The 26,381-nt window shown below is 39.6% G+C and overlaps 1 protein-coding gene across 3 annotated transcripts; it reads left to right on the forward strand.

Moving 5' to 3' along the window:
* The first annotated feature begins 331 nt into the window (after positions 1–331).
* MAP3K8 (mitogen-activated protein kinase kinase kinase 8) lies at positions 332–25,905 on the forward strand. Of its 3 annotated transcripts, none has more exons than XM_079106900.1 (8): positions 332–3,280; positions 7,384–7,742; positions 13,933–14,100; positions 15,742–16,003; positions 16,929–17,035; positions 22,689–22,841; positions 23,514–23,760; positions 24,784–25,905. In XM_079106900.1, exons 2-8 carry the CDS (start codon positions 7,407–7,409, stop codon positions 24,912–24,914), a joined length of 1,404 nt encoding a protein of 467 aa, XP_078963026.1. In that variant the 5' UTR covers positions 332–3,280; positions 7,384–7,406; the 3' UTR covers positions 24,915–25,905. The 3 variants fall into 3 exon arrangements, with proteins under 3 accessions (XP_078963026.1, XP_078963028.1, XP_078963027.1); XM_079106902.1 differs by lacking the exon at positions 332–3,280 and adding an exon at positions 3,559–3,669; XM_079106901.1 differs by lacking the exon at positions 332–3,280 and adding an exon at positions 3,560–3,721.
* Positions 25,906–26,381: the final 476 nt, after the last annotated feature.

Genomic DNA, 26,381 nt, shown 5'->3' on the forward strand with positions numbered 1-26,381 from the left:
AGTTACTAGATCTTTAAAATTCAGTTTCATCTGCTTAAAATTTTTTAACATGATTATAGTTTTAAATGTATTACCTACATGCCTAAACAACTTCTCATTAGAAAGTTATTAGAGGTGTGAAGAAATTATTCAAACATCTTAGCAAATGTAGATTTAACTGTTTGAACATAAAGCCATATGGAAAAAAGTTATGTTCATGAAATCAGGTTCAAGTGCCTCTTAGCTTTAAAAATATCTATCTTCTTTAAACTTTCTTCAAATTCAGCAATTATCTTCCTTTAACACTTTGTGATTATAATTTTAAAAAGAAAAAGTATAGTTTTCACTAAGCCACATATAAGTACCACTGAATTTATTCCAGTTTATTTTATTCATAAAATTCCATATTTTATGATTATGAAGAGACTGGAAAATAGTACCCTATATTTTAATATTTTATTTATTACAAACAACCACATTTGTGATTACATAGGTTAATGGACTAGCCAGATAATCTGCTTATTGTTAATTTTGTTTCTTGTATGAGTAAATGAGCAAATGAATTCAGATTTCCAAATGACATTATTACCCCAGTTGGAGTGAAGATAGACTCTTCAGGTAAAGTGCTACCTGTTACAACCCAGTTTACAAGTATATTTTGTTGGCTGCCAACAGTTTCAAGAGAGCTACTTTGTTATGTACCTTAAAATGACTTCTCTCATAACACACCGTGATTCCCCGTGATTCCCTGCACTCTGGTTCAGGTGGTTTCTCACTGGCACATTAAAAACTTATTTTGCGCGGGGATCCTGGAATGCGTTCTCTTGCTGGGTCCTTGGGTGAATTAGGTGATGAGTTTAGCACCTACTATGTGTCAGGCTTTTTGTGGTCAGACTATAACCTTTAGGATCTTGCACCTGTATAACTATAAAACTCTAATAAAAAAAAAATCTTGCCCCCCCCCCAAAAAAAAAAAAAAAAAAACTTATTTTGCTAGCATGGTCCTAAAAGAACAGAATTGCTTTTCAGGCCTGTAAAAAGTCCTGACCAAGAAAAATGTAATAAGTTAACAAACTTTTCTTTCTTTTCTCCTTCCAGTCTGTTCAAGGTGCTCAGACTCAACCTTAATTAGACTTTTAAAAGTGTTTTAAAGTAAAACTGTCTAATTCACCCCAATAGAGATGAAATCTGCTATTGCATAAGTCAGGAGTAGCCAGCCAGAAACAGCCATTGCACCAGCTCCCTAAATGCAGCTATCTTTGGGAAACGTCTATGTAGGAAGTCAAGCTAATACTTCGTTCTCAGAAGATTAGGTGTGGTTTTAATGAGCTCATTCGAGGAGGGGGGCGGGACGGGGATGGGAGTGGTTCCAAGGTTCTATTTTTAAAAAGCTTATAAAGGTCATCCTCTGTTGTCTAAAGACAATAGATGAGGGAGAGACCTCTCTCACGTTACAATTACAGGTTAACAACCTGTGCCAAACTGGTTTCCAACGAAAAAGCTAAGAGGGTACAGATAACTTCCTTTTCAGCGGAGACCGGGATAATCAGCTCCTGAGCCAGTGCCAAATTTCACTGAGCAGCGTCCAGGCCATCGGGGCTTCTTCACCTCAAACTGGGCTCGGCTGCATTTGCCAAACGAGTGCTGCAGGATGGGTGGAAGGTACATTCCTTTCCTCCAAGATTAGAAATGCCAACCCCCTATAAGGGGTTCTCCTCGTGAGTGCATGCAACTACCTGGGCCATCGAGGGGATGGAGAACATTCCGTGTCACTCCTGTCACAACACTGACCAGAGCTAGCATTTAAAATAATCTGTTCCCGTCGTTACACTACGCTAGTTGGGCTTGTCCATATGCGAGTTAAGGTCTTATACTGAGGGCCTTGCTTCTCATCCTGGCTAGTTTATGTCCGTCACCAGTTCTCTCAGGACTTAGTTGGAAAAGCAATTCACTTTCCACAGAAGAATCGTGTGGAGAACTCCAATGCGTGTCAGAAAGCAGTTTTGAAACTGCGGAGGGAGAATGAGCGTGGGTACCGCACAGAGTAGGAAAGAGATTGAAGCTGTGAATTTCGTGGAGAGAGGAGCTTTTTCCCTAGAATTCTCTTCCGGCTTCACCTGGAGTTAACGCTTACCTTTCAAGAAGGAAAACCCCTGCTTATTAGCTGGTGCTAAAGGTTAAGGGGAGACAGAACAGGTATATTTAGTAATGGGGGCGGTGCCGCTGAACCACCAGTACCAATAAAGACTGTAGAGAGAAAAATCAGGTTCTGCTGGCCAAGTACACAGATCTCCCTGAGAGCTGGACCCCGAGTTCTGTGCCCGCCGTGCCGCAGCCTCTCCCAAATCTTTAATGCAGAGTCCCTACTTGCGGACCACTAATCACCGCCCTTTCTGGTGGATGAGCCGAAATCTGGGCGGAGCGGGTCCGCAATACTCGTATTCCAATAGACTTGGTTCGGAGAAACCCAGAAACTCCCCATGCCTCCTGCAGTTCGGCTGGGAGAGGAGGAGGTGCCTGGTCTCCCTGCTCCGGGCGTGGAGCGCACAGGAGCGCGTCCTCCCAGCCGGAGCCTGGGACGCTGGAGCAGGCCCGAGCGCGTAAGCGCACTAGAATACACAATCTTCCTTCCGAACTGAACAAGGACACGGTCACCTTTTCCACTCTGCCACTAGTACGTCCTCTGCTCACAGGTCCGGGAGAAAGCTCATCAGTGTCGCTCAAGCTCCACTGGGGCTGCAGCTGCTACCTAGGGTCCCAGTGTCTCTACTCAACACACCCCTCCTCCCCGGGCCACACACACGCACACGCACCTCCAGAGCTAGAGTAGAGGAATCCGGACTCCGGGGCCCGGCTCCGCTCCTCCCTTGTCCCGCCTTCCGCTCCGCCTCAGCGCCCCGAGGGCAAAAGGGGGGCGGTGAGAGGACGGAATTTCCCAGCGCGGGGGCTTGGGCTTCCACGGCAAACGGGCAGTCTCTGTTTACGGAGAGAAAGGGGAAATGGAAAAGGCGGGGAGGCGGCGGCTGGCGTCCGCTGCGCCGCCCCTGGGCTGGCTCAGACGCTGTGAGTCAGGGGCCGACGAGGACGGCCCGAGAGCACGGGCTGCCTGGAACGCACTCGCCGGCTCAAGTCTGGACGACGCGCCGCGCTCCCGGGCCGATCGCCCTGGCTCCCTCTCCTACCGCTGGACCTCGGTGCCCCTGCGTGCCTGGCTCCTGAAGGCCGGCCACCAGCTGCGCACCGAACCATCGGGGGACTGCGGCTGGAGCTCTCCGCCGGCGGGGGTGCGCGGAGGCCGCAGGTAACCTAGAGTTTGGGAGCTCGGGGTGCCATTCGGCCGCATCTCCTGGATGCCCCGCGGGTTCCCACTCAGAAATAGTGTACGGGATCCCGGCAAAGGGGAGAAGTCTCGGGCCAAAGGAGTTAGGAGTGTTGCGGTAAGCCTGTGCAACTCGGCTGCGGCCCTTTGCGCTGGTCGCCAGCTGCAGGCAGGCACAGCTGGAAAGCACCTTGCGCAAGGGTCTCACGAGGTATGGACTCGCGGCTCCTCCCCCTTCCTCCTACTTCCCGGATCCCCGGCTACCGGGCAGTGTCAGTCTGGGCAGTAAGCTGTGAAGCAGGGACGTGCTGTCACTGCGCCTCCTTCGGGAGACGCCGCCTGGGCGGCTGCACTCTCCCTACCGAGATCGGGTGAGTGCCCCTTGGAGGTTTGAGGAGCCTTCTGCTGCTGGCCCAGAGGATGGTACTTTTATAAGTTTTTAGCCCTTTGAGGCTCTTTTGGCTTTAAGGATAAGTTAGAAAGAAGTGTGTATTTGGTGGTGGTGGGTGTGTGGGGGCGGGTAGAGGAGGGCGTTAAGTTGAAAAACAATTTTGGACCCGAATTAAAGGCTGCTCTTAATTAAAACAGGGAGAGAAACTCAAGCAGTGGCTTTACATACCCATGGCCTGATTCGTATTTGCTAAGTGGACTGTATTCCAATTTCAGCTGAGACCCTTGACCCACTGATGGATTAAGGTTTGTGTGCTGTCAGCTCTGGGGTATGGCCCTAAGGCTTTGTCTTATAAGGGAAGTAGGAGAGTTGCGGTATCTAGAAGAGGAGCGACTTTGATTATATAGCGCTGGAATGCACCATTCTGGGGCTTTTTGAGAACAACTATATAGTTAAGAGATGTGCCCTGCAGGGCAATGTACTATTTTGGCAGAAAAATAAAAATCTTCTAATTAGGAAGTAACACAAGATGTATTCATCTTTTGTTAGGCAGAAGTTCATGCCTCCAATCTTGGCCATTTTCATTCACACTTGCCAGGAAACACTCAAGTTTTGTTTATGTCAGTGGCAGTAGCCAGGAGCATTACATTAATTTTTTTTTTTTTTTTTTTTTGATGCTGGGGATTGAATCCAGTGCCTCGCGCATGTGAATCAAGCACTCTACCAACTGAGTTATATTCCCCAGCCCCTATATTAATGTTTAAGAATAGTATTTCCTCTTGATTTTATTGCTGATGTCTGAAATAATTTGAAGTACATAGTTTTGACTGTTTTTGCCCACTTTTCCATTTCTAAAATTGGCATGATTTTTATTCTATTAGGAAGCAAACATTTTATGAGGATTTTTAATTAAACCGTATCCAGGTCAGATATTTTATGCTAAAAGTCTTTATCTCTAAACTAGAATGTCTTCACCATCTGTACTTTTTCTAGATGTGTACTGAACATGCATATCTCAAACTGTTAGCCTACTGTCTGCTTGATTAAAGTAAGAAAGTGCTTAGTCTCTTTGCTGGAGTGTATAGCAGGAATGATTGATCTTCAGTGTTGCCAAGAAGCACAGATTTGTGTGACAAGAGTCCTGAGTTGCTAAGGAATGGAGCAAGCACTGGGGAAAGTCTCAGTGTTAAATACTTCACCTCTCCTGACTTCCCCTTCAGGTCTTCCTTTCCCTTCCCCTCACCTTGCAGCTTAGGGGTGTGCTTATGTGTATGTTTCTGTGTTTGTGTGTGTGTGTGGGGGGGGGTGTGTATAACCTCTTAGGTTTACATATGAATTCTTGAGACTTTCTGCAGGATATAAAAACCAAAAGCTGTCTTTCTTCTCTAGATCACCTAAGTAAACTATATAGACTTTTCTTCTCTTAAGTTATCTTAGCGCTAGGAACTTTATTTTCTGTCAAGCGATCCATGTAAGTCAGTCCAGCAGTCTTGGATTATTGTAGATAGTAGGGCCATAAATTGATTGGTTTGTTGCTGTTGTTACTTCTGTTTTTCTAGTAAATTCTATGAGGAGAAACTGCAACTAAATGGCTCAGTGAAACTGAAGTCAAATGTTCTTCCATTACCCTAGGAGGTTCCCTTCATAACTTCACAGATGCCAAGAACTTGAATCATAGTCTCCCCTCAACAATGTACAAGATCTTGCTGTTGGATCTGTCTTTATAAACTACTGAACTCTTGGAAAAACAAAAAGATATGCAAGTTCTCTAAGAGGGAGCAATCTTGTTCTCTGGATTTAAGTGTGGAGACAACAACCATCAAAACATTTCATAGATTTCTGTTTTTTCTTTTTTTCTTTGTCTCAATGTAGGCAATCTTCAAAAGTTTACTGTGAAGGAGACTGGGGAACAGGTAGCCACATCCCATTTGCAGATAAGGAAGGTGGCTAATGCAATATCTGCAAAGCCAGATCTGTGACTCGGTACTTCTCTCTTTCATACACATAAAGCTGCTATCCACAACAGTTTATTTACTGTGCACCAGACATGTGCATACAAATTCATTTAATCCTCTCAGCCATCTTAGGAAGTAGGTGCTGGTATTACTTCCATTTTACAGATGGGGAAATTAAGGTACTAAGAGATTAAGGTACTTTTCTTAAATCATGCAGGCAGTAAGAGATAGGCCTGAGGTTTGACCCCAAGTAGCCTGAATCTTAGAGGAGTATTAGACTGCGGGATGGATGCTAGATTGTTTTCCTCAGATGCATCATCAAAAATGATCCTCAGGTAAGGGACTGATGATACTAAATTGTGTGGGGTTTTTTTTTGTTTTGTTTTGTTTGTTTTTGAAAAGTGAAATGCACTCAGAGAGAGGCAGATGGCTGGGTCATGCATGCAGGTGGCCCAGGGTGGAGCATTTCCTGAAGCTTTGAACTGAACCTCCAGGTTGATTGAGATATATAGCTTTGGTAGAGTGTTGTGTGTATTAATTCTTGTGCTTTTTTTTTCTTTTTTTCTTTTTTCTTTTTTGGTGCTTGGGAATCCAGGATCTCATGAATGCTAGGCAAGCACTCTACCACTCTACCACTGAGCTACACCCCCAACCCTGCTGAAATATCTTTCAGAGAGAGGCCCTACTTTCAGGAATGCTGTGGTTTAAGTAGACAGCTTCAAAATTCTCTTAGATCTCTTTGATCCTGTTGCCTTTACTTTGGAATGGAGTTGTGTTGTTCTAAGATGCACAAGAACAGCTTCTCTTTTACCCTTGCTTTGCATTCTTTTTCTCATCTACACATTCTCAAGTTGTTGGACCTGATTGTAAAAAGAACTGAAATGCAACTTTGTCTAAAGTAGTCAATTGATCTTAACCTGTGGCTTGCTTATGATAGATTGGACTTTCCTGGCTTATTTTTGCTGCCACAACTTCTAGAGGGTCATTGGTGTAGATATGAAATTAACCTCCTGGGTTTCTCAGTATTTTTGCTTTATTGTATTACAGAATTCTGGTCTCAGGAGGGGACAGCTGTATCACAGGTTTAACAGATTGTCTCCTTTCTCATACTTAGCACTGACAGAACTAGGATCTGAGGTGCCATCCCCCTTCTAGTGAGCTTTTAAACTTGTTTGTGTAAGAATTTTACTGAAACTTGACCTATCTACGTCACATTTGCCTAGATTAAAATCTGTTTTACTTTCTTTGAGTTCTTGACCTGACTTTTATTTGTAAGTTACCTCCTGAAAATTTTGTCAAGTAGTTCTTTTTTCTTTAAAGTTACTAGCAGCATAAAAGACATAGTGATTCTTGCAGGGAAATACTACTTTGGGGTATTGTGCGAGGTTGGAAGCTATAAGGAGCTGGGAACCTCAATCTTCACAGTCCTGAGCTGCTCTTTATTTCTATTTATGTTTAGTAAAGTTAGTTTTCAGTGGCTGATGCCACAGTGAGTAACCAATGGACTCTCTGAATCTCAGGTTTACCTCTGTAAAGCGAGAGCTTCCGTGAAAGATTATCTAAGGTCTCTTTCAATTGACACTGCCTGTCCACTTGAATTCACACACACTGTTGACAGAGAGCCCTCATTATGAACAAAGGCAGGGAGAAGCCCAGTCACAGTACTTTCAAGTCAGTTTCCCATTGGTTTCAAATGCAAATATCAATAGTAAACTAAATGTTTGTGTTTTCTTTTGTAGACTCCCCAGAAGGCACCACAGTAATGGAGTACATGAGCACTGGAAGTGACAATAAAGAAGAAATTGATTTACTAATTAAACATTTAAACGTTTCGGATGTAATAGACATCATGGAAAATCTTTACACAAGTGAAGAGCCAGCGGTTTACAAATCCAGTCTAATGACCATGTGTCAAGACAGCAATCAAAATGAGGAGCGTTCAGACTCTCTACTGCTTAGTGGCCAAGAGGTGCCTTGGTTGTCGTCGGTCAGATATGGAACCGTGGAGGATTTGCTTGCTTTTGCAAACCATATATCAAATACCTCAAAGCATTTTTATGGACACCGACCACAAGAATCTGGAATTTTATTAAATATGGTATGTTTTTTTCTGATCAGTTGAGTGCTGTGTGTCCGGCTTTACTAGTGTGGCTTCATTTACTGCAGAGTGGCATTTGAACTTTGTTTACACTGGCTGCCAGGTGTGGTTTTAAAAAATGTAATTACTGGTAAGAATCACCTCCATGATAAAAAATGCAAAAAAGGTCTTCATGAAAATTTCCATTTAAAGAGTCTTAACCATAATTTAGTAGTGGTTCTACAAATTCAGAATGTCTTTTTTGGGGGTAGGATGGTACAGGGCCTCCCACGTGCTAGGCAAGTGCTCTACCATTGACCTACTCCTCCAGTCCCTAAGAATGCATTGTAACAATTTATTAAAAAGCTCATTCATCATTTACACAGAAGAGAAAGGCTTAATGAGACTCCTTCAGCCCAGAGGGGAATAAACTCTTTGTCTTAATACTTTTAACGGCTGATTTAGTTGTTCTTCTCTTGTCACATTGTGAAATGTTATAATATACTAACATTGGCTCAATTCAGTTCTTGCAGAAACCTAATTTGTAGGTAGCAGATAGCTACCCACAGATCAACTCTGCAATCAGCAAAGTTTGAATGACAAATGATGTATTTGCATAGTCATCCCAAGTATTCAAATAATCCAAAATATTGTGACAACACTTTGTTGCCACAATAGTTCCATCAGGTGACATGTTTAGGTGTAACTGGCTTTCTGCCAGGCTTAGTATGTCAGAGGTGAACGTGGGTGCTGGCTAAAGGTGATCTAATTTTTTTTAAAAGAACAGTTTGCAAAACAGTAGGTGGTAGCTTGCAAAACCTGTTAATTGATGAAAGTGACTCCCTTTCCTTTTGGGTGTCTGAATGGCAGAATGGCCAAGGCTGAGGGAATGTTAGTGATAAATGAGCATAGAGTCTGATACCATTTAATGAAAAACAACACAGTAATTTAGGTCAGCTATGTTGTGAATTGTTTTGTTAGAAGCCAATTATGTTCAGGTCAATGTGGAGCAAGATTTCATTTTGCATTGTTGTGTGGCTTCCTTTGGTCTGGATATACTGGATATAAAATGCATTTAATAGTTATTCCTTTGCCTGCAGAATATTACTTGCTTTTATAAATGGGAAGTAATAATTTGAACTGGGAGTAATGCTTGATTTTCTCAGCTCAAGTATAGCTGGATGATTCTGGTTCAAAATAATATAAATGTGTATAATGATGAACAGAATTTTTATGTTTTATATTTTTACATATTTGTTAAATGAAAACATTCTCAGTAAACAAATTGCCCTAGCTAGTAAGTATGTAAAGACTTATGCATGTTTGGTCATTTCCCTGGCCCATCAGACTGTTGGAGAGATGGGCCATGTATAGAAAAGAATTCTTGAAAGTTACAAGGAATACAAAGAAATAGCCTCCTGAAGTTTTTTTGGAGTGAGGCTAGAAAAGCTAAGAAAGAAAAGGTGACAAAGTAAGCCATTCAAAGGAAGTGAAAATTTTATAAGTAGAGTGTAGAATTAAATGTTGTCATTCTCTTACAAAGGGCCTATGTTCTGTAAATGAACTAATGCATACTAAAGAAAATTTAAAAATAGGACATACCATAAAGGTAGTGATCTTGAAAGCTTTAAACATACTTTTACTTTAAAAATGATCAACAAGGTGCAAAAACAAGAAAACTGAAAAACAGAATGGAATAAGAGAGGGACCTTAAAATGCACAGGAATGTGGATCAGGTCTTACCAGGCCAGTGGTCAGTTGGTCTGGGGGTCCATGGTTGACTTCGTTGTCACTGACATTAAGATTGTCTCCACCCCTGTGACTGGGTAACCTACTACAGTTTTATACTTCATCGGTAATGGTCTAGGCGTTGGGACCTGTCATCTTTGATCCTAGCCACTGTGAGACACATGGTAAAGGAAGTACGCTTGCTTTTAGCTTCCTTTCATCCTAGCCTCATGCTTTCTATGGACCCAACTGGTATATCAGATCTTTTTTCCTCTCCTTATTTTCTGTTTACTACCCTATGAAAACTTAACGTGTATACACGTGTGGGCTTTACTTGCTGTTTTTGGTCTCTCTGAATTAGGAAATTATCTACCACTAGATTGGTCCCAAGGTAAAATCTATCTATAAATTGTACCTATATGTTCATACCTATGTATAGGGGTGAAAAAATTTTGATTGCAATATTCAACTGTTGATTTGCTAGCCATAGTTGGGACATCCATAGTATATCAGGTTCTTTTCCAGAATATACATATAGAACATTGAGTAGGCTGGAAGTTTACTGCCTGGTGCATGCAGGAGACAAGTGAATAGGCAATTTTAACACAGTGTGCCACTTCCAATACAACTACGCCCCAGTTGTTCTGGGAATGCTTCAGCAGAACACTTCATGTAGCCACAAGTGTGGGTAGGGGAACAGAGAATGTCAACACAGGTTTCCAAGATGAATTGGTACCTAAGCCAAGGTCCAATGCATGGAGTTGAAGTCAGCCAGATGAAGTAGGGAGTGTTATAGATGAAGGGCACAGCATGTGCAAAGGCCTGGAGGCACAGAGACCTGGTGTGTTTTGGTAGCCAACAACCACAACGCCAGAGTTAATTAGGCAGGGTGGAGTACCAGGAATTATAAAAATATCCTGAAGCATAGGCATGTTGAATGGTACTCTCTGTGCATGTGTATGTGTGTGCTCTTTTCCTAAAAATAATATTTGTTAAAGATTCTACTGACATCCAGTAAGTAGGGGAAGGAACTTTAGAAGGCTAACCTAGAATGCTACAAGGTTTTTTGTTGTTTGTTTTTTCTTTTGTTTTTTTAATAATCTAGGCTGATTTATAACTTGATCCAGGGGCAGATAACCCAAAATGGGCTTCAAACACTCAATTCTTCCATGGTTATATGTGGAGCCAAAGGTCCCCACAGGATTCAAAGATGATGTTCTTTGGGGGTTAGTCCTGGAGTCAGGGTTTCTCTAGGTCCAAAAAACCTTGAAGATACTTGAGTCCAGTCCTCTCTGAGGTGTTTGAATCAGCCCACTTATCTTCCTCAAAAATGGGTGGAGTGTTTAGGTCTGTGCTTAAAAATCTGTTAGGAAGAGCTCGTGACATACTGGTGTGCTCCCTTTCGTATTTCTGATGGTAAGAAAGTTCTTAAGTGGAACTAAAATCCATCTCTGACTCTCTCTCAGAGACCTTAGTCCTAGTCCTACATTTTTTGCTTTGAAAAAAAGCATATATGATGAGTACTGGTGAAGAATGTGAGCCTCACATTAAAAAGTGCCTGCGTATGTAGTTCAGCTCTGAAATGCTTGGATGTGTGACTTTGAGCTAATTATTTCAGTCTTCTATGCCTCAGTTTACTTATCAGCAAAGTGGGTAGCAGCATATTACTCTATAGGGTTGTTATTTGGAACAAATAAGGATTACATGTGACCTGTTTATACATTTTGAATGTTTAATGAATGCAAGCTTCTGTGGAGTTGTCTACAATTATTACTTCTTCTCCTGACAGTTCTTCTAATATTTAAAAACTTGCATGTTTCCCAGATCTTCTCTTCTTTTACAACATCTCTGTGTCTGCTACTCATGTGGTGTAGTGTTAACTTGTCTCAGCATCTGAAGTGGCCTCTGAACTCAAGCCCCTGCCACCTGTTTTACAGTCCAGAACTTGAATGTGGAGGATCCATGCATTTTGTGACCAGCACAGTAGGACAGAGCTAGCTTTGCCTTTGTTCTAGATAATCTGCCTCGTGACTGTAACCCAAGATTATATCATACAGTCATTTATAGAATTTTTTCTTACTAAAATACTTGAGAAAGTTTTTCAAGTGCTGTTCCCGGGCCCTGTATTGTTTAGGAGAGAAAATAGAGATCTAGATGATGAAATAGAAAGCATGATCATAATGTTTACATTTGATATAATGTTTGCACTTGGCAAGTTGAAGAATTGACAGAGATAAACAGCGTGAAATCCCATTCTTTGGTGGCGCCTCTAGAAAGGAGGAAAAAAAAAAAAAATGAAGCAAAATCTCAAATCCCAATAGGGAAAGTCGCGCTAGTGAAAGATCAGGAACTTTGAAGAAGTGTCCATTGGTCAGCATTTGTACATCCCAAATTCAGAGGCTGTCATCAAAGTAACCATGGAGAACTTGGGATTCAGAGCAGGACCTTCAGGATGCAAAAGTGGATAAACTAGGGTTGAAGAGATTTGCAGAGGAGAAGACTAGAATGTGCTCAGTGACATGTACATGTAGGCTTTCAATAACTGGGTTTGCATCATAGCTCAGCTTTAATTGCAGCCTTCTAGAACACAAAAGGCTCTTAGGCAGACAATGGGAACTATGGCTGTGGGGTTAAGACAGGCCTGAGTTTCAATCCTATCTTGGAACTGACTAGTAGATTACTTAACCTCTTGAAGTCAGTTTCCTCATCTATAAAATGGAGATAAAAATAGTAATTGGCTCAGAGGACCATTGTAGACTTTGATGAGATAATAATGTATTGAGTATACTGCCTGGTCCATAATTAGCACTCAATAAATGGATGCCATTAATATCCTTCATCCTCTTGAATAGAATAAGAGGGTGAAAATGGAGCATAAAAAATTTAGTTGGACAAAAGTAAAACTTTCAAGAAGGTGAGTTAAGCCCTGAAGTTATTAACTGGAGGGTGCAGTGAAATGGGGTCTACTAATATTTGCCATCAAGAAAGGACCAAAAAGCAAGTTTGATTGAGTACCCTGAGTGCAATTCTATATGTGCACAGACCACATTTCACCATATCCTCAGCATGCTGCAAAGAGGCATCCAGCAACTAGAGGTGACACTTGCAGAAAAGAGGTCATTTCAAACAAGGTCCTGCACAAGGTACCACACAAGCAGAAGGACTCAATAAATGTCTGATTTTTAGGTTTAGTGAGTTTGCATTTCTAAGTATGAAGGTTATTCTCTGCTTTATTTCTTGACTAATGTGAATATGTCTGTCTGTGGGATATGTAGCATAAATGAGCAATAATGGAGACTGAGTGAATAACGCTTATGGTTTCTAGAAGTATGCCTGAAGCAGTGATGAGTGAGGAATCCCAGCCATCTGCAGCTGCATCAGGTGCTCATTCTTCCCCTGTGGAGTAGAGTTGGTGGTTTTTCATGTTCCCCTTCAGCTGCTTCTGGACTTGGTATAGCAGAATGTCCTTAGATAGTTTCAGAAATCCTGAATTCATAACTGATGTCATAATATTGATAATTTCATTTAGGAAAAACTAATTTTTTGAGACTGAATACCCCTTAAAAGAACACTTCAGATATTCTTAGATATGTCTTCCTGGTCATGTTTCCCATGGATTACCATGTGAATTTGTGTTCATTTTAATTATTATCTTTTCATTTTTTTTCCTTTTTAAAAGTTGAGAAATTGAGATCTTAAATGTCTAGTTTGATGAACTTTGACAAATGCCCACATCCTCAGTACCCACTGAACTATGGGGATAGAGCTCTTAATTTTTGAGTCGACTAATTTTGTTTTTATTTGTTTGATTTTTTCTTTGAGTTGACTAGTTTTGAAAATTCTGGTTCTAAGTGTTTGCTTGGTTGCAAACCCTGTGAGGTCAGGCATCATCCCTCTCTTGTTCACAGCTGCCTCCTGAGCACCAATCCCAGTGCTGGGCACACATGAGGCACGCAATAGATATTAAATGAGTAAGTGGATGAGAAATGATCCTTCCCTGAGTTTATTTATGTGGCATGGTTAAGTCATTGCTCTGGCATCGTATATTGTTTTCCACAATCCTCCATGATCCTCAGGTAATTTCCACGCTCGCTCTATGCATCATATGTGAGTAATAGCTATGCAGATGAACAGGTTAGCACATTTTAATAGAAACAAGTCCATGTGCAAGCACAGTGGCAATCTTTATATTCAACCTTTGGGTCATCCTTCTTAGATAAAAAATTTTAAAGTTGTATTTGGTGATTAATCACTCTCAAGTAGATGGAAATGTGACTAGGTCTGACCAGGGACCTCTGTCTCTGTTACATGCTTTCTCTGTCTTGCTCAAGTTCTAAATATAGTCTCTGTACAGTGTTAGGATTACACATGGTGTCATTAATTTTAAATGTGGTATGTAAGGATGCTTCTAAAATAACCAGCTTCTATTGGGTGAACAGCCTTGCTGAGAGTCTCACCCTCCTGCATGTTTATTTTCTCATAGGTAATCACTCCCCAGAATGGGCGCTACCAAATAGACTCTGATGTTCTCCTCATCCCTTGGAAGTTGACTTACAGGAACATAGGCTCCGATTTTATTCCCCGGGGGGCTTTTGGAAAAGTGTACTTAGCACAAGATATGAAGACTAAGAAAAGAATGGCATGTAAACTGGTAGGTACATTCAAAACAGCACGTTGGACATTCTGGTTGGTTTTTCTTTTTTCATATGTATTTCCAAGTTTCTTACCCTTAGACTGGATTTATCTAAGTGTATCCCACCCCAAAGCATTTAGACTTATCTAAGTGTATCCCACCCCAAAGCATTTGTTTTTCTAGATTTATTTTCTTCCTGGGGCCATTCAGCCCCTGAATGTCTGCTTAAGTTCCTGGTTGATTTTAATCAAATTAAAGGAATGTGTTGGTGTATGTAGCAACAGCTTGGACAGCATCATCTCCCTTGACGGGGAGTGAAGGCGAGCTCTCCTGCACTGTAAGAGCAATCTGTGTGCAGTCCCTTTGATCCTGTCCACAAGCAAGGGGGCCAGGCAGAAAAGCAGACTGGGAAGGCAGAAGGTTTTTCAGGGCTTCAGATTTAAAGAATTGAATTTAAATATACCAGGTATTGAAAAGACATCTCTTCTTACTAAGTTATAATTGTCAAGGGGCTGCCACTTGGGAACACTGTTTGGCAGAGTCTACCTGAGCTGAGCATTCACACATCATGTGACCCAGTAATTCCACTCCTGTGGTAACACCCAACAGAAGCATGTCCACGTGGTCATTAAAAGCTAGAATGATGTTCTAGCATGTCCATATTTTAGTAAGAGTCCCAAACTGGAAATTTCCCAAATGTTGACAGGTAGGATATTTACACTCTGGAATACTGGACTACAAAGAGAATAAATGATTTATAACTAAAATAAGGTGGATGCCTTTCAAAAACATTATGTTGAGCCAAGCAGCCAGACACAAAATAAGATCTACTATATGAGATTTCCATTTATATAAAGTACAGAAATAGACAAAAACGAATCCATGCTGCCAGACACTGGGATATTGGAGAACCCTTACAGAATGGTGACTGAAAGAGTCAAAGAGTGGATTTCTGGTCTGCTGGTAGAGTTCTGTATTTTTATTTAGATGGGGATTTCATTTATGTGTTCAGTTGATAATTCATTGAGTTTGACATTTCACTATTGTTACATTTTTATACATGTCTAGTTTGCTTTAAATAGACTTTTAAGTGTGATAAAATAAAGTACACTCATTTTCCCCCCATGGTATTAGGAAACAAACCTAGGGCCTCATACATGCTAGGCAAGTGCTCTACTGCTGAGTTATATCCCCAGGCCCAAAACTCAAATTTTTAAAAAATTTTTTATTTTTATTTTTTTAGTTGTTGGTGGGCCTTTACTTTTATGTGGTGCTGAGGATCGAACCCAGTGCCTCACACATACTAGGCAAGTGCTGTACCACTGAGCCACAACCGACTCCAGCCCCCAATTTTGATTTAACAAAAAATAAAATAAAAAATAATTGCTGAATATTATGTTTCAATCTCTTATCATAATTAAAAGACCAATAATAGGTTGTTCTCATTTGTTCTTTCATAAAGATCCATTAGAGTACTTGTTTGAATTTTACAGGCAGACCAAAGGTAAACATTATTTTAAGGTGGCAGTACCTTTTCATACAGTCAAAGTTGCCTTGAGGTTATTTATTGACCTCTGGTTTGTTAGTTGACTAGTATTCTTTTATTTTTCAATTATTCTCAGGTTGTTTGGACTCTTGCTCCTATTTTTTGTGTTCTAGATCCCCGTAGATCAATTTAAGCCATCCGATGTGGAAATCCAGGCCTGCTTCCGGCATGAGAACATCGCTGAATTATATGGTGCTGTTCTGTGGGGTGAAACTGTCCATCTCTTTATGGAAGCAGGCGAGGGAGGGTCTGTTCTGGAAAAATTGGAGAGTTGCGGACCCATGAGGGAATTTGAAATTATTTGGGTGACAAAACATGTTCTCAAGGGACTTGATTTTCTACACTCAAAAAAAGTGATTCACCACGATATTAAACGTGAGTAGCTTGGGGTGTGTACTATTTTAGTTGAAGCAGACTCATTAGATGCGAGGCAGATGGGCTCTTTCCTTCAACCTGAAGACTCATTGGCAGAGAAGACAGCATGGTTCACCTTCCTTCTCTTTGCTCCTGAGATGGGTCTTAGAATTGGGCTGGGTTGATAGCACTTTAAAAGTTAGAAGAAAGGATGATAACCCAACAGCTGGTGCAAAATTATAGCCACACATCTGTTAGATATTTTACCTTAGCTATTATTAACAAGGCTTTAAAATAATTTAGGGCTGGTGGCGTAGCTCACTGGTAGAGAGCATGCTTAACATGTGTGAGACTCTGGATTGGGTCCCCAAAACTGGAAAAAAAAAAAAAAAAAAGTAATTTGCTTAATACATATAAATCATGTGTTTTTGAAGAATAAAGGAACTTTTTAAATTTTGAGCACCAACTAGATAACAATCCATTCAGCCAGGTTTTACTGACTCTTTTCTAGAATTAAGATGTGGTGAGGAAATAAAGAAGTAACCTACTATAAATCTTTAATACCTAATGCTAAATTGGACTAGCACAATACCTTTTACCAAAAAAAAGAAGGATATTTTACTTTTTGTTTTAGAAAAGTGACTTGATAATAGTATGCTGATATCTTAGAATTTGAAACTCAAACTCTTGAGCCTTATTCATGACTATAATCACTTATGCCAGCATTGGCTTAATTCTTGACAGATTTGAAGTGATTTTCACCTAAACTCTTAACAAGATTCATCTTCCTCTTTTGAATATAGGATACCCATGTCATTAGGGAAAGCATTTCAGTCTGCTGTGATTTGAGATTTGTTTTTATTTTAGATAATGGTTTTATTTTATACACTTAGGATTTATAGATTTATAAACAATTTTTGTGCTAAAAATTTCCTTCTCATTATAGCGAGCAACATTGTTTTCATGTCCACAAAAGCCGTGTTGGTGGATTTTGGCCTAAGCGTTCAGATGACTGATGATATCTATTTCCCTAAGGATCTGCGAGGAACAGAGGTAATTATATCCATATGAAAATTCTTAGTTTCTTAAGAATTAAAAAAAGTATTTTAGAATTACTGTGAGAAAGAAGCACAAAGAAGGGGATGAAAACCATTGCATGAATGTCATTATTATCTCCTAACAAATTTAATGGTCACTTGCTTTGTGCCAAGTATTTAGTTTAACACTTTAATTTTAATTCTTTTTTCTCTACTATTTATAATACATGATAATATTTATAATACAATATGTATGTATACATATATATTTGTATATATATGTGTGTGTGTGTGTGTATAACATAAAGCACTTAGAAACTATCTAATGCCAAAACAGATTACCAGTTGAGCAACCCTGATCCTAATCTGAAAATCCAGAAATTTGGGATGTTCAACTGGTAAAGTTTATGTAAATATTCCAAAATCCAAAAACTCCCAAATCTGAAATGCTTCTAGTCCTAAGTATTTCAGATGAGAGCTATTCAACTTGCATGTATACAATTCAGTTTTAAAAACAATTATGGAATTACAGTTAACTTTACAAAATAGGTTTAATACTCTAATGAATTGTTATTTAATTCTCACAACTCTATTATTGATAATAGTGTTATTGTTGCCAATACTATTATTATGATTTCCATTTTACTATAAGGAAATAAACTTGAAGAGATTAAAATAAAATGCCCGAAGTTGTTTAGCTACTAATAGGTCTCAGACTTGAACTCTGTTCTTTCTTTAAGCCTAAAGTCTAACTACCAAGTAATTTTTTTTTTTTAGTACTGGGTATTGAACCCAGGGCCTCAAACATGCTAGGCAAGCACTCTACCACTGAACTGCACATACAACCCATTTAATATAATAAATATATTATTAAAATATACTACATAGTATATATTTAAATGAACTATATATGTAGTTCATTATGTTTTGTTTTAATTATGGTCTTAATTACCATGATCATTAATACTTTTGAGAACTTCCTACCAAGCCCTATATCTTATTCTAGGGATCCTATAATACACCTGAAGTAATTAGCACAAACACATCTCATTTTAGGATATAAAATAGTTATAATATTTAGCTCATATGTGAAACTAAATGAGATTCTGGGGTAAATAATATATTCTGGGGCTTTTAAATAATATATTTAACACTCTCTGTTATTGATTTATTAGCCAGTGTCTACTGAGGGTCTGGCATGTGACAGACTATTAAGGGCACCAACAAGCATGTGCTCTTGGTGGGACTTCCATGGTCCCTACTATATAGTTAATTAGATTAATTAATTTACTTTTTATAAAGTTGTTTTAGCATATTATTTTATTGCCTCACTACATTTATTTAGTTTTGCAGTATTGGGGATTATACCCAGGGATGCTCTACCACGGGGCTGTATCTCCAGCCCTTTTCTTTAATTTTTTAAGACAGGGTCTCACTAAATTGCCCAGGTTTGCCTTGAACTTGAGAATCTTTCTGCCTCAGCCTCCTGAGTAGCTGGGACTACAGGCATGCACCACCGTGTGGTGCCTGATTAATTAAATTTATTTTTTAACTGGATACATAAACACATAAATTATACATATTGATGAGTTATCATGTGATGTTTCAATACATATCAGGTTAAGCATCTATCTCCTCAAACTTGTATCACTTCTTTATGGTGAAAACATTCAAAATCCTTTCTTCTAGCATTTCAAGAGAGACAGTACAGGATCACTACTTAAAGTCACACTACCATGCAAATAGCACAACAGAACTTTTTGCTCATATCTAACTACAGCTGAGCACTTAGAGATTAACTTTTCCCCATCCCTCCCTCCTCCAGAAGGATCTCTTTGAGATTTATCTGAATTATTAAGAGATCAGCAGTTGAGTTCACAATAGGATGTGATGGGCACAGAGCAGATGCTCCTGGGAAAGGTAAAGGTGCCTGTTGGCCACTCTCTGCTACCATGAATCTCCCACACTTATAGCAGCCACAGGAAGTGGAGAGGGTCCTTGGCTGCATGTTTACTTCAAATACCATTATCAGTCTTGATGTACAACCATTTAACAGCCCATAGTGTAACTGGTATTTGTGCTGCATGAAATGAATTGCAGTGAGAAACAAAACAAAACAAAACCTGATCTTGCTTCCAAACTGAGATTCTGTAACCTCTTCTTAAATTCTCCCAAAGCAAAGATTCCCTGGGCAGTGAAGAAACCCTTGTTTTACTGATATGCCTGATGTCATTTCTGGAACTTACTTGAGAAAGTTTTCTTGATCACCATCTTTGAGCAGAGTAATATTCAGAAGGGAAACTGTAGAGTGTTAAAAAACAAAACAAAACAAAACAAAAAACCCAACTACATTTAGTCCCCAGATCTTAAGAGTACTTTGCCAGAGCAAAATCTAATAAGACTTGATGCTTATGACTTGCTTTCTTTGGAAAATGTTTCAGCATTTTTTTGCATTAGTCAGGAGTTCAGATATGTCACATTCCACCCTTTTTCCTGGAGCCAGTTTGAGAAACTATTTATGGTATTAGAGATGGAAAATACCTTCTGCTTCCTGGCAGTGCAGTCAAATTGAACATTTTGCAATGTTAAAGAAAGATGTGTCTTTTTCTGGGATTCTCTAGAAGGATACTTGGATGTGGGATAATAGCAAATTTCAGTCCCGAATAGTGTTTAGATCAAGTATTTTTAGCTAATACAAACTACTTTATATGAAGTGCAAAACAGGCTTTGGTGTTTAAACTCTCAATCAATGTGCATTTACTGTCTGTGCAGTATTCACAGACTGAAATTTGATCATAAGTGTGATAATGATTGCAAAGTTATCAATGAACCGTTTCAACAAGCTTGCTTTTACTCCTCATCGCAAATGGCATGTATTTAGTCAAAGTCAACTGTACAAATATAGTGGATTTGCTTTCTATTAGAACTTAACCACATGGCTGTTGCACAGCCAAAGACAACTTCTGATCCCCACTGTATGGCTTACAACAACAGTCATCTGTGCTAGATTTCTGTCTGTCTGTCTTGTCTCTCACTCTCAGCATTCATGTTCAGAGCATTATATTATAACCATGTAAAACATATACAGAGTTAATCTGCATGTATTTATTGTGTTTTAGTTTCACTTTACATGGTAAAAAGAAAAAATGCATGAGCTTAAGTAATAATTTACAATTACTTCCATAGTGCAGTCCTTTTTTAAGGTTCTCACCTTCCTGAGTCTGGTCTTACCTTCTCTTAAGTTGAAATGCAATCATCATAGGCACAAGCATACATATAGACGTCCACATGCATAGTCTTTTCCTTACTGAAAGACAGGTTGAGAGGTGAAGGACTTAACGTGACATCAGGCTTCCTGCTCTGGGACCCATGCCTGAGGATGTAGAACTCTCAGAGAGGGTCCCATCAGTTCTGTTCCCACTTTCAGGAAGCCATCCTGAAAAATGCTTGCACCTCATGCCCTGCTGCTCGCTGATCTGCTTGTTCTTTCTCTTATAGAACTTGAGGGAACAGGAGCTCTGAGCTGTGAAGTTCTGGGTATCTGTCTAAGGGCCAGCATCCAGGTCACCAGGCTGGACCCTATGCTGCCATTGCTAGATGCAGCCTAGGTGTGCAGTCCTATAGAGCCTGCAAAGCCACCTCTGCATGGCCACTGTTGGCTATACACAATTTGTACTAATCCTTGCTTAATTCTTGCTTTACCTTGGGGGAGTGGAAGGAGATACACCTCCTCTATTAACACCCACTCCATTTATTTCTTTTTCTTTTTTTCCTCTGTTAACTTTCTTTGATTGTGGTTTGAACATATCACATGAGATCCACCCTCTTACCACATTTTTAAGCATACAACACATTATTAACTGCAAGGTACAATGTTGTACATTTATTTCTTTATCTGTGATTAAGAAGTTCCAGCAAAATCTAAATACTCTGTCTTTGCTGCAGGGAAAGTTTATGAACAGAGAACTCAGTTTAGTATGTTTGCTGAGAGTGAAAGGAAGTCAGCCCGGAAGTGTATTGTAGGATGAAGTTGAACAGGGCTGGAATGGGGAAACTGGGCAATTTCCCCAGTTTCTGTAAGCTAGTTCTTTGCTTACTTGTTCAGAAATACATTCTGGGAACACTACCCTTTTCTCCATATTCACATGACAGACAGCATCAAAACTTTTTAAACCAAAATAATGGGTTTACTATTCCTCATTCAAAATTCTTGATATCATAAATGTTTAACATTTCTGATTTTTAAAAAATTTGCAACATTTGCATATACACAAGGAGATAACTTTTGGGATGGGATGCAGAACAAAATATGAAATTCATTTATGTTTCATGCCTATCTTATACACATAGGCTGAAGTAACTTTTTACAATAATGTTAATACCCCTGTGTTTCTGTGGTTTGGAGTTATTTTTGTTTTGTTTTTGCTTTTGTTTTGTTTTTGCCTCACTGTGTTGTCCTGGCATGGTCTGTAACTGTGAGCTTAGTTGGTCCTCCTGCCTGTGCTTTCTGAGAAGCTGGAACTAGAGGCAGGTGCCACCATGCCTTGTGCACCTGTGTCACATGACTAGTTAACATGAGGTCAGGTGTGTAATATTGTATTCTGAATCTTCTCAGGAGTCTTTAAAATTTTGGATTTCAGATTAGGGATGTTCAACCTGAATAAAAACTTCTGGTATTACCTAGTATGTGTCTGTAAATATGGGTTATTAATAAATAAATATGGGTTATTAGTCACTAGTATTTTCTCTTTTTATCTCTTTAAAGTTTAGAAATAAGCACTTCTTTGAGAAATTATTTGTAAAACTAGCCCTACTTACTCATATCTACTTGTGACACCCAATAGAACTTATATACCTAATGGCAGGCATTTCATTTTTAGTCACTGGGCTTACCTGGTAGGTGGAAGTAAAAGGTGGTCCCTAGAAATGACTCATTAGGATCCCTTTTGCAGCATTACACTTTAGTTTTTAAAGTTCTTCCCTTCTAAGCAATTAGTGTTAATATCCTATAAATTTCTGCCACCTTTTGACACTACAGATAATTAGAAGTTTGGCAACTAAGTGACAGATGAGGAAGTATATTTCTAGTGTCACTTAAATATGAAAGGAAGCTGGGTGCAGTGGTGCATGCCTGTAATCCCAGCAACTTGGGAGGCTGAGGCAGGATCTCAAGTTCAAAGCCAGCCTCAGCAACTTATCAAGACCCAAAGCAACTTAGGGAGACCCTGTCTTTAAATAAAATATAAAAAGGGCTGGGGATGTGGTTAAGTGCTCATATATATATATATGAAAGGAATTGGTGTTTTAATAGAAAAATTAACTATACCCAATCAGTGTTTGCAGAACTCTGATTGGTGGGAGTCCCAGGTGAGTTCTGTGTTCTAGACCCTCTGCTGCCTGATGAACCATGCATTCTGTCTATGGAAGGAGGTGTTCTTTGTCGGACTGCAGGGATACATCCATCTAAATCTGCCTGGTTCCCAGAGAATGTCAGCAATATACTCCTTCTTTAGCATAAGGGAACACAACAATGACATTGTCTTCTGAAAGGACGAAGCATGCAAAAAATATGATAAAAGTGAATGAGCCAATTTCCAGAACTGGATTAGAGAAGTGGAAACCCAGACAACTGAGAGGAATCAGGCTGATGTTTCCCACATCTTTTTCAGATTTACATGAGCCCAGAGGTGATCCTATGCAGGGGCCATTCCACGAAGGCAGACATCTACAGCCTGGGAGCCACGCTCATCCACATGCAGACGGGCACCCCACCCTGGGTGAAGCGCTATCCCCGCTCAGCCTATCCTTCCTACCTGTACATAGTAAGTGGGGGGTCAGTCAGGAATGGGAGTATTTCTACCTGCTGATGGGGAGGGACTGTTCTACCTCCCATAATACTACCCTGAATAGGTTGATGGTGAAATAGCGATCATGAAAGGTAGCTGCAGGCTCCTCCCCTGTGGAAGTAAGCCCCATTTTTGCAAAGAGAACATGGCTCTTCTAGTGGGAACATACCAAATGTCCATTGGGCAAAAATTATATGCTATTCCATTGCCCAGTAGGTGTAATAATAAAATACCACATAATAGTGTCAAAATACTACAAACCTGTCAGCCCCCTTTGAACATTTCTTTAAGAGAAAAGTTTAGATTATTCTTTGTGCCAGCCTGACTTTTAATGGAACATGCAACTTCCATTTTACTTTTGAGACATTTAGAAGCAAATGTTTCCCCATTACTGCATAGTGACCTTTGGGCCACCCATGGGAAGCTGTCATTGCTTATTCAAACCTAGCATGTACCTTTTGCAGCATTAAACCAAAAGATGGGTTTAACTTGGTGCTCTAGCAAATTAAAGGGAAGCTTCTTTAAAGGTATGAACTGTATTTGTTGTAAATCATATAGTGGGAAGCAAATTAATTTCCAGGTCTGGAGCATGTTTTCTGTTGAGGTCTGTTTCCATGCCATTGATACTAAGAGCTGTTTTGTTGGTAGATCCATAAGCAAGCACCTCCTTTGGAAGATATAGCTGATGACTGTAGTCCAGGCATGAGAGAGCTGATAGAAGCTGCCCTGGAGAGGAACCCCAATCACCGTCCAAGAGCAGCAGACCTGCTGAAACATGAAGCCCTGAACCCCCCCAGAGAGGATCAGCCACGCTGTCAGAGCCTGGACTCTGCTCTCTTTGAAAGAAAGAGACTGCTGAGCAGGAAGGAGCTGGAGCTTCCTGAGAACATTGCTGGTAGGACACCCTGTGGTGTACAGTGCACCTTGCTGCTTCTTTCTCTGTTCACGTCAAATCTCTGATGTAGTTCAGGAAAGTATTCCAAAAAAAGGCGGATCAGCTGGGTGCAATGACACATGCCTGTATGTAGTCCCAGCTGCTCAAGAAGCTAAGGAAGGAGGAGGATCCCTTGAGCCCAAGAATTCAGTTGGGCTGGATATCATGTGTTGTTTGAGAAATTCAACAAAAACATTTACAAAAGCAATTTTTTAAAAAATTGGCCAATTTTCTACCAAATTATAACAGGTTTTCAGTGAAAGTGAATGTTACCTAACAATCATTAAAAATTGCCTCTGACTTGCTTTTTTTGCAACAGAGACTATTATTTAGTGATAAAAGCAAATGGAGCATGACAGCTTTGCTGTTGGTCAAGTACAAGTTCTACAAGTTCTGTTTAACTTAATTAGAGTAAGACCGTCCCATCTTGGGTTAGAAACCTCCTGCCACTGCTTTGCTCTGAACAGATAAAATACTGAGTTTGAAGTCAACTTCCATTTTTGTCTTCCTTTGCTTAAAATCTTTTTGTCAGCTCTGAATTGTTTCCATATAGGAAAGTCAGTATGCATTCCAGGAGACTGGATATGCATGGAGAGGGACTTTCATTTTTATTAATCTGCAGTCTTCATTTAGGCCCAGACCTAGCTATCAAGGCTGGAATGCTTGTTTCCATTTTTCTGCTTTTTGTCTGATTTTCTGTATTTAAAGAAAACCATCTGGGTTGTTGTAAAATGTGCCAGGATTTCTAACAAATTTCTTGTCTTCATTAACTCCTGTTTGAACTCTTTGGTCTATGTCATGATACATTAATGAGCCCATAGTATGTTTCAAGGCCTATCTGTAATAATGCCAGAGCTTGGACATTGTTTCATTAGTCCCCAAAGGATTATTTTTTTGTAGAAGGAATATGTGTTTGTTATTTCACATGTGCCCTTGTAATTTTTTTTTTTTGCAATGTTTTTTTTGCAATGTTTCCCTTTTCAGATTCTTCATGCACAGGAAGCACTGAGGAATCTGAGATGTTCAAGAGGCAGCGTTCTCTCTACATAGACCTTGGAGCCCTGGCTGGTTACTTCAATCTTGTTCGGGGTCCACCAACACTGGAATATGGCTGATGGATGGCACTGTTTGCTCTCAACTAGAGACAGCATTTATCTCCGTGACTTTGGTTCTGCAGACTCTACACAGTGGCTCTGGATAGTGAATTACACCCTTTATTAAAAGCAGGCAGTGAGGGTTCCAGTGACACATGAATGTGACTCCAAGTGGCCCCTGTGGATTTGATTTGTGAAGCTACTCTGGCATATGCCAGGTCTCAAGGTTCTCATTTCTCATGTGGCAGGAATTAAAGGAAGAAAGTGAAGAGTTGATAGAAGGATCATTTCTGGTGACTGATTTCATTCAGTGTGCACTTTGCTTGAAATTCTAAAAATACCAGTCACGTGGAGACTAGCCTAAAATTACTATTCTTGGTTCTTATTTAAATGTGGGATCTTCATTTAACTCAGAATAGTTGTGTTGTATATATTGATGTATATAGTATGGTAATTCTTTGAGCCTTTGTTAGTAGATTCAAAATACATTATATTTTGGGTGACTAGAACAACTTGAATGTGGTAGCAATAAGCTTAACTAGGGTCTTAAAAATGGCTGATTAATTAGGAGCCATCAGACAGCAGGCCACTAGTGAGTCTCTTTTATGTTCCTATGGAAACACTTTGTACTGTACATGCTACGCTTAAAACATTTAAAACATGATGTTTTGAATGTGGATAAAACTGTGTAAAGCACATAATCTCTGTACATCCCAAAGGATGAGAAATGTGACCTTTAAGAAAATGGAAACTTTTGTAAATTCTTGGAGATACTACTACATTTTTAATTCTCCTATTTTCTTTAAAGCATTTGTATATTAAAATAGCATACTGTGTATGTTTTATATCAAATGCCTTCACGAATCTTTCACATATGTATATATTTGTAGCATTGTAAAGTATGTAAGTATTCCTACTTAAAGTATGTTTTTACATTACACAAAGGAAACCCAACATTTTTGTCCAATGTGACTAGTCAAATCAACCGAATAAATTTAATATTTTGTCTTAACTATTATAAAAGCGTGCTTCTTATCTGGGACTGGGGAAGGGTCAAGAGGTTGGGATAAATGTTATAGGAGAATCTGTATCACAAGAAGGCAAAGAATACCTGTGGGTTTTGCAAATTGTGTACTCTTTCGCCCATTGCTGCTATAAAAAGCCATTGTTGTCAACTGACATGTGTTATATCCTCTGATATATTGAAGAAGAAAAAAAAATCATAAGCCACTGGTTTATGGTAAGTGCAGTCCTGTTTTATATTTTGTTTTTATACATTTATATTACCCTTGAATAGAGGCTTGCATATTCTTTGACATTTATATTTGCAAATTAACAACTAACTTGCCTTTGTGTAAGGCAGATTTAAATCATACCGAATTCTAATGAAAATTGTTGAATGGGAATCTGATCTTTCATTCACTGAGTGACTAGGATTCAAGACTTTTACATGTATTAAGTAAAAAAATGCTATCCCTTATGCATTAA

This window comes from Sciurus vulgaris (assembly GCF_902686455.1).
Source record: "Sciurus vulgaris genome assembly, chromosome: 12".
Lineage (NCBI taxonomy): Eukaryota > Metazoa > Chordata > Mammalia > Rodentia > Sciuridae > Sciurus > Sciurus vulgaris.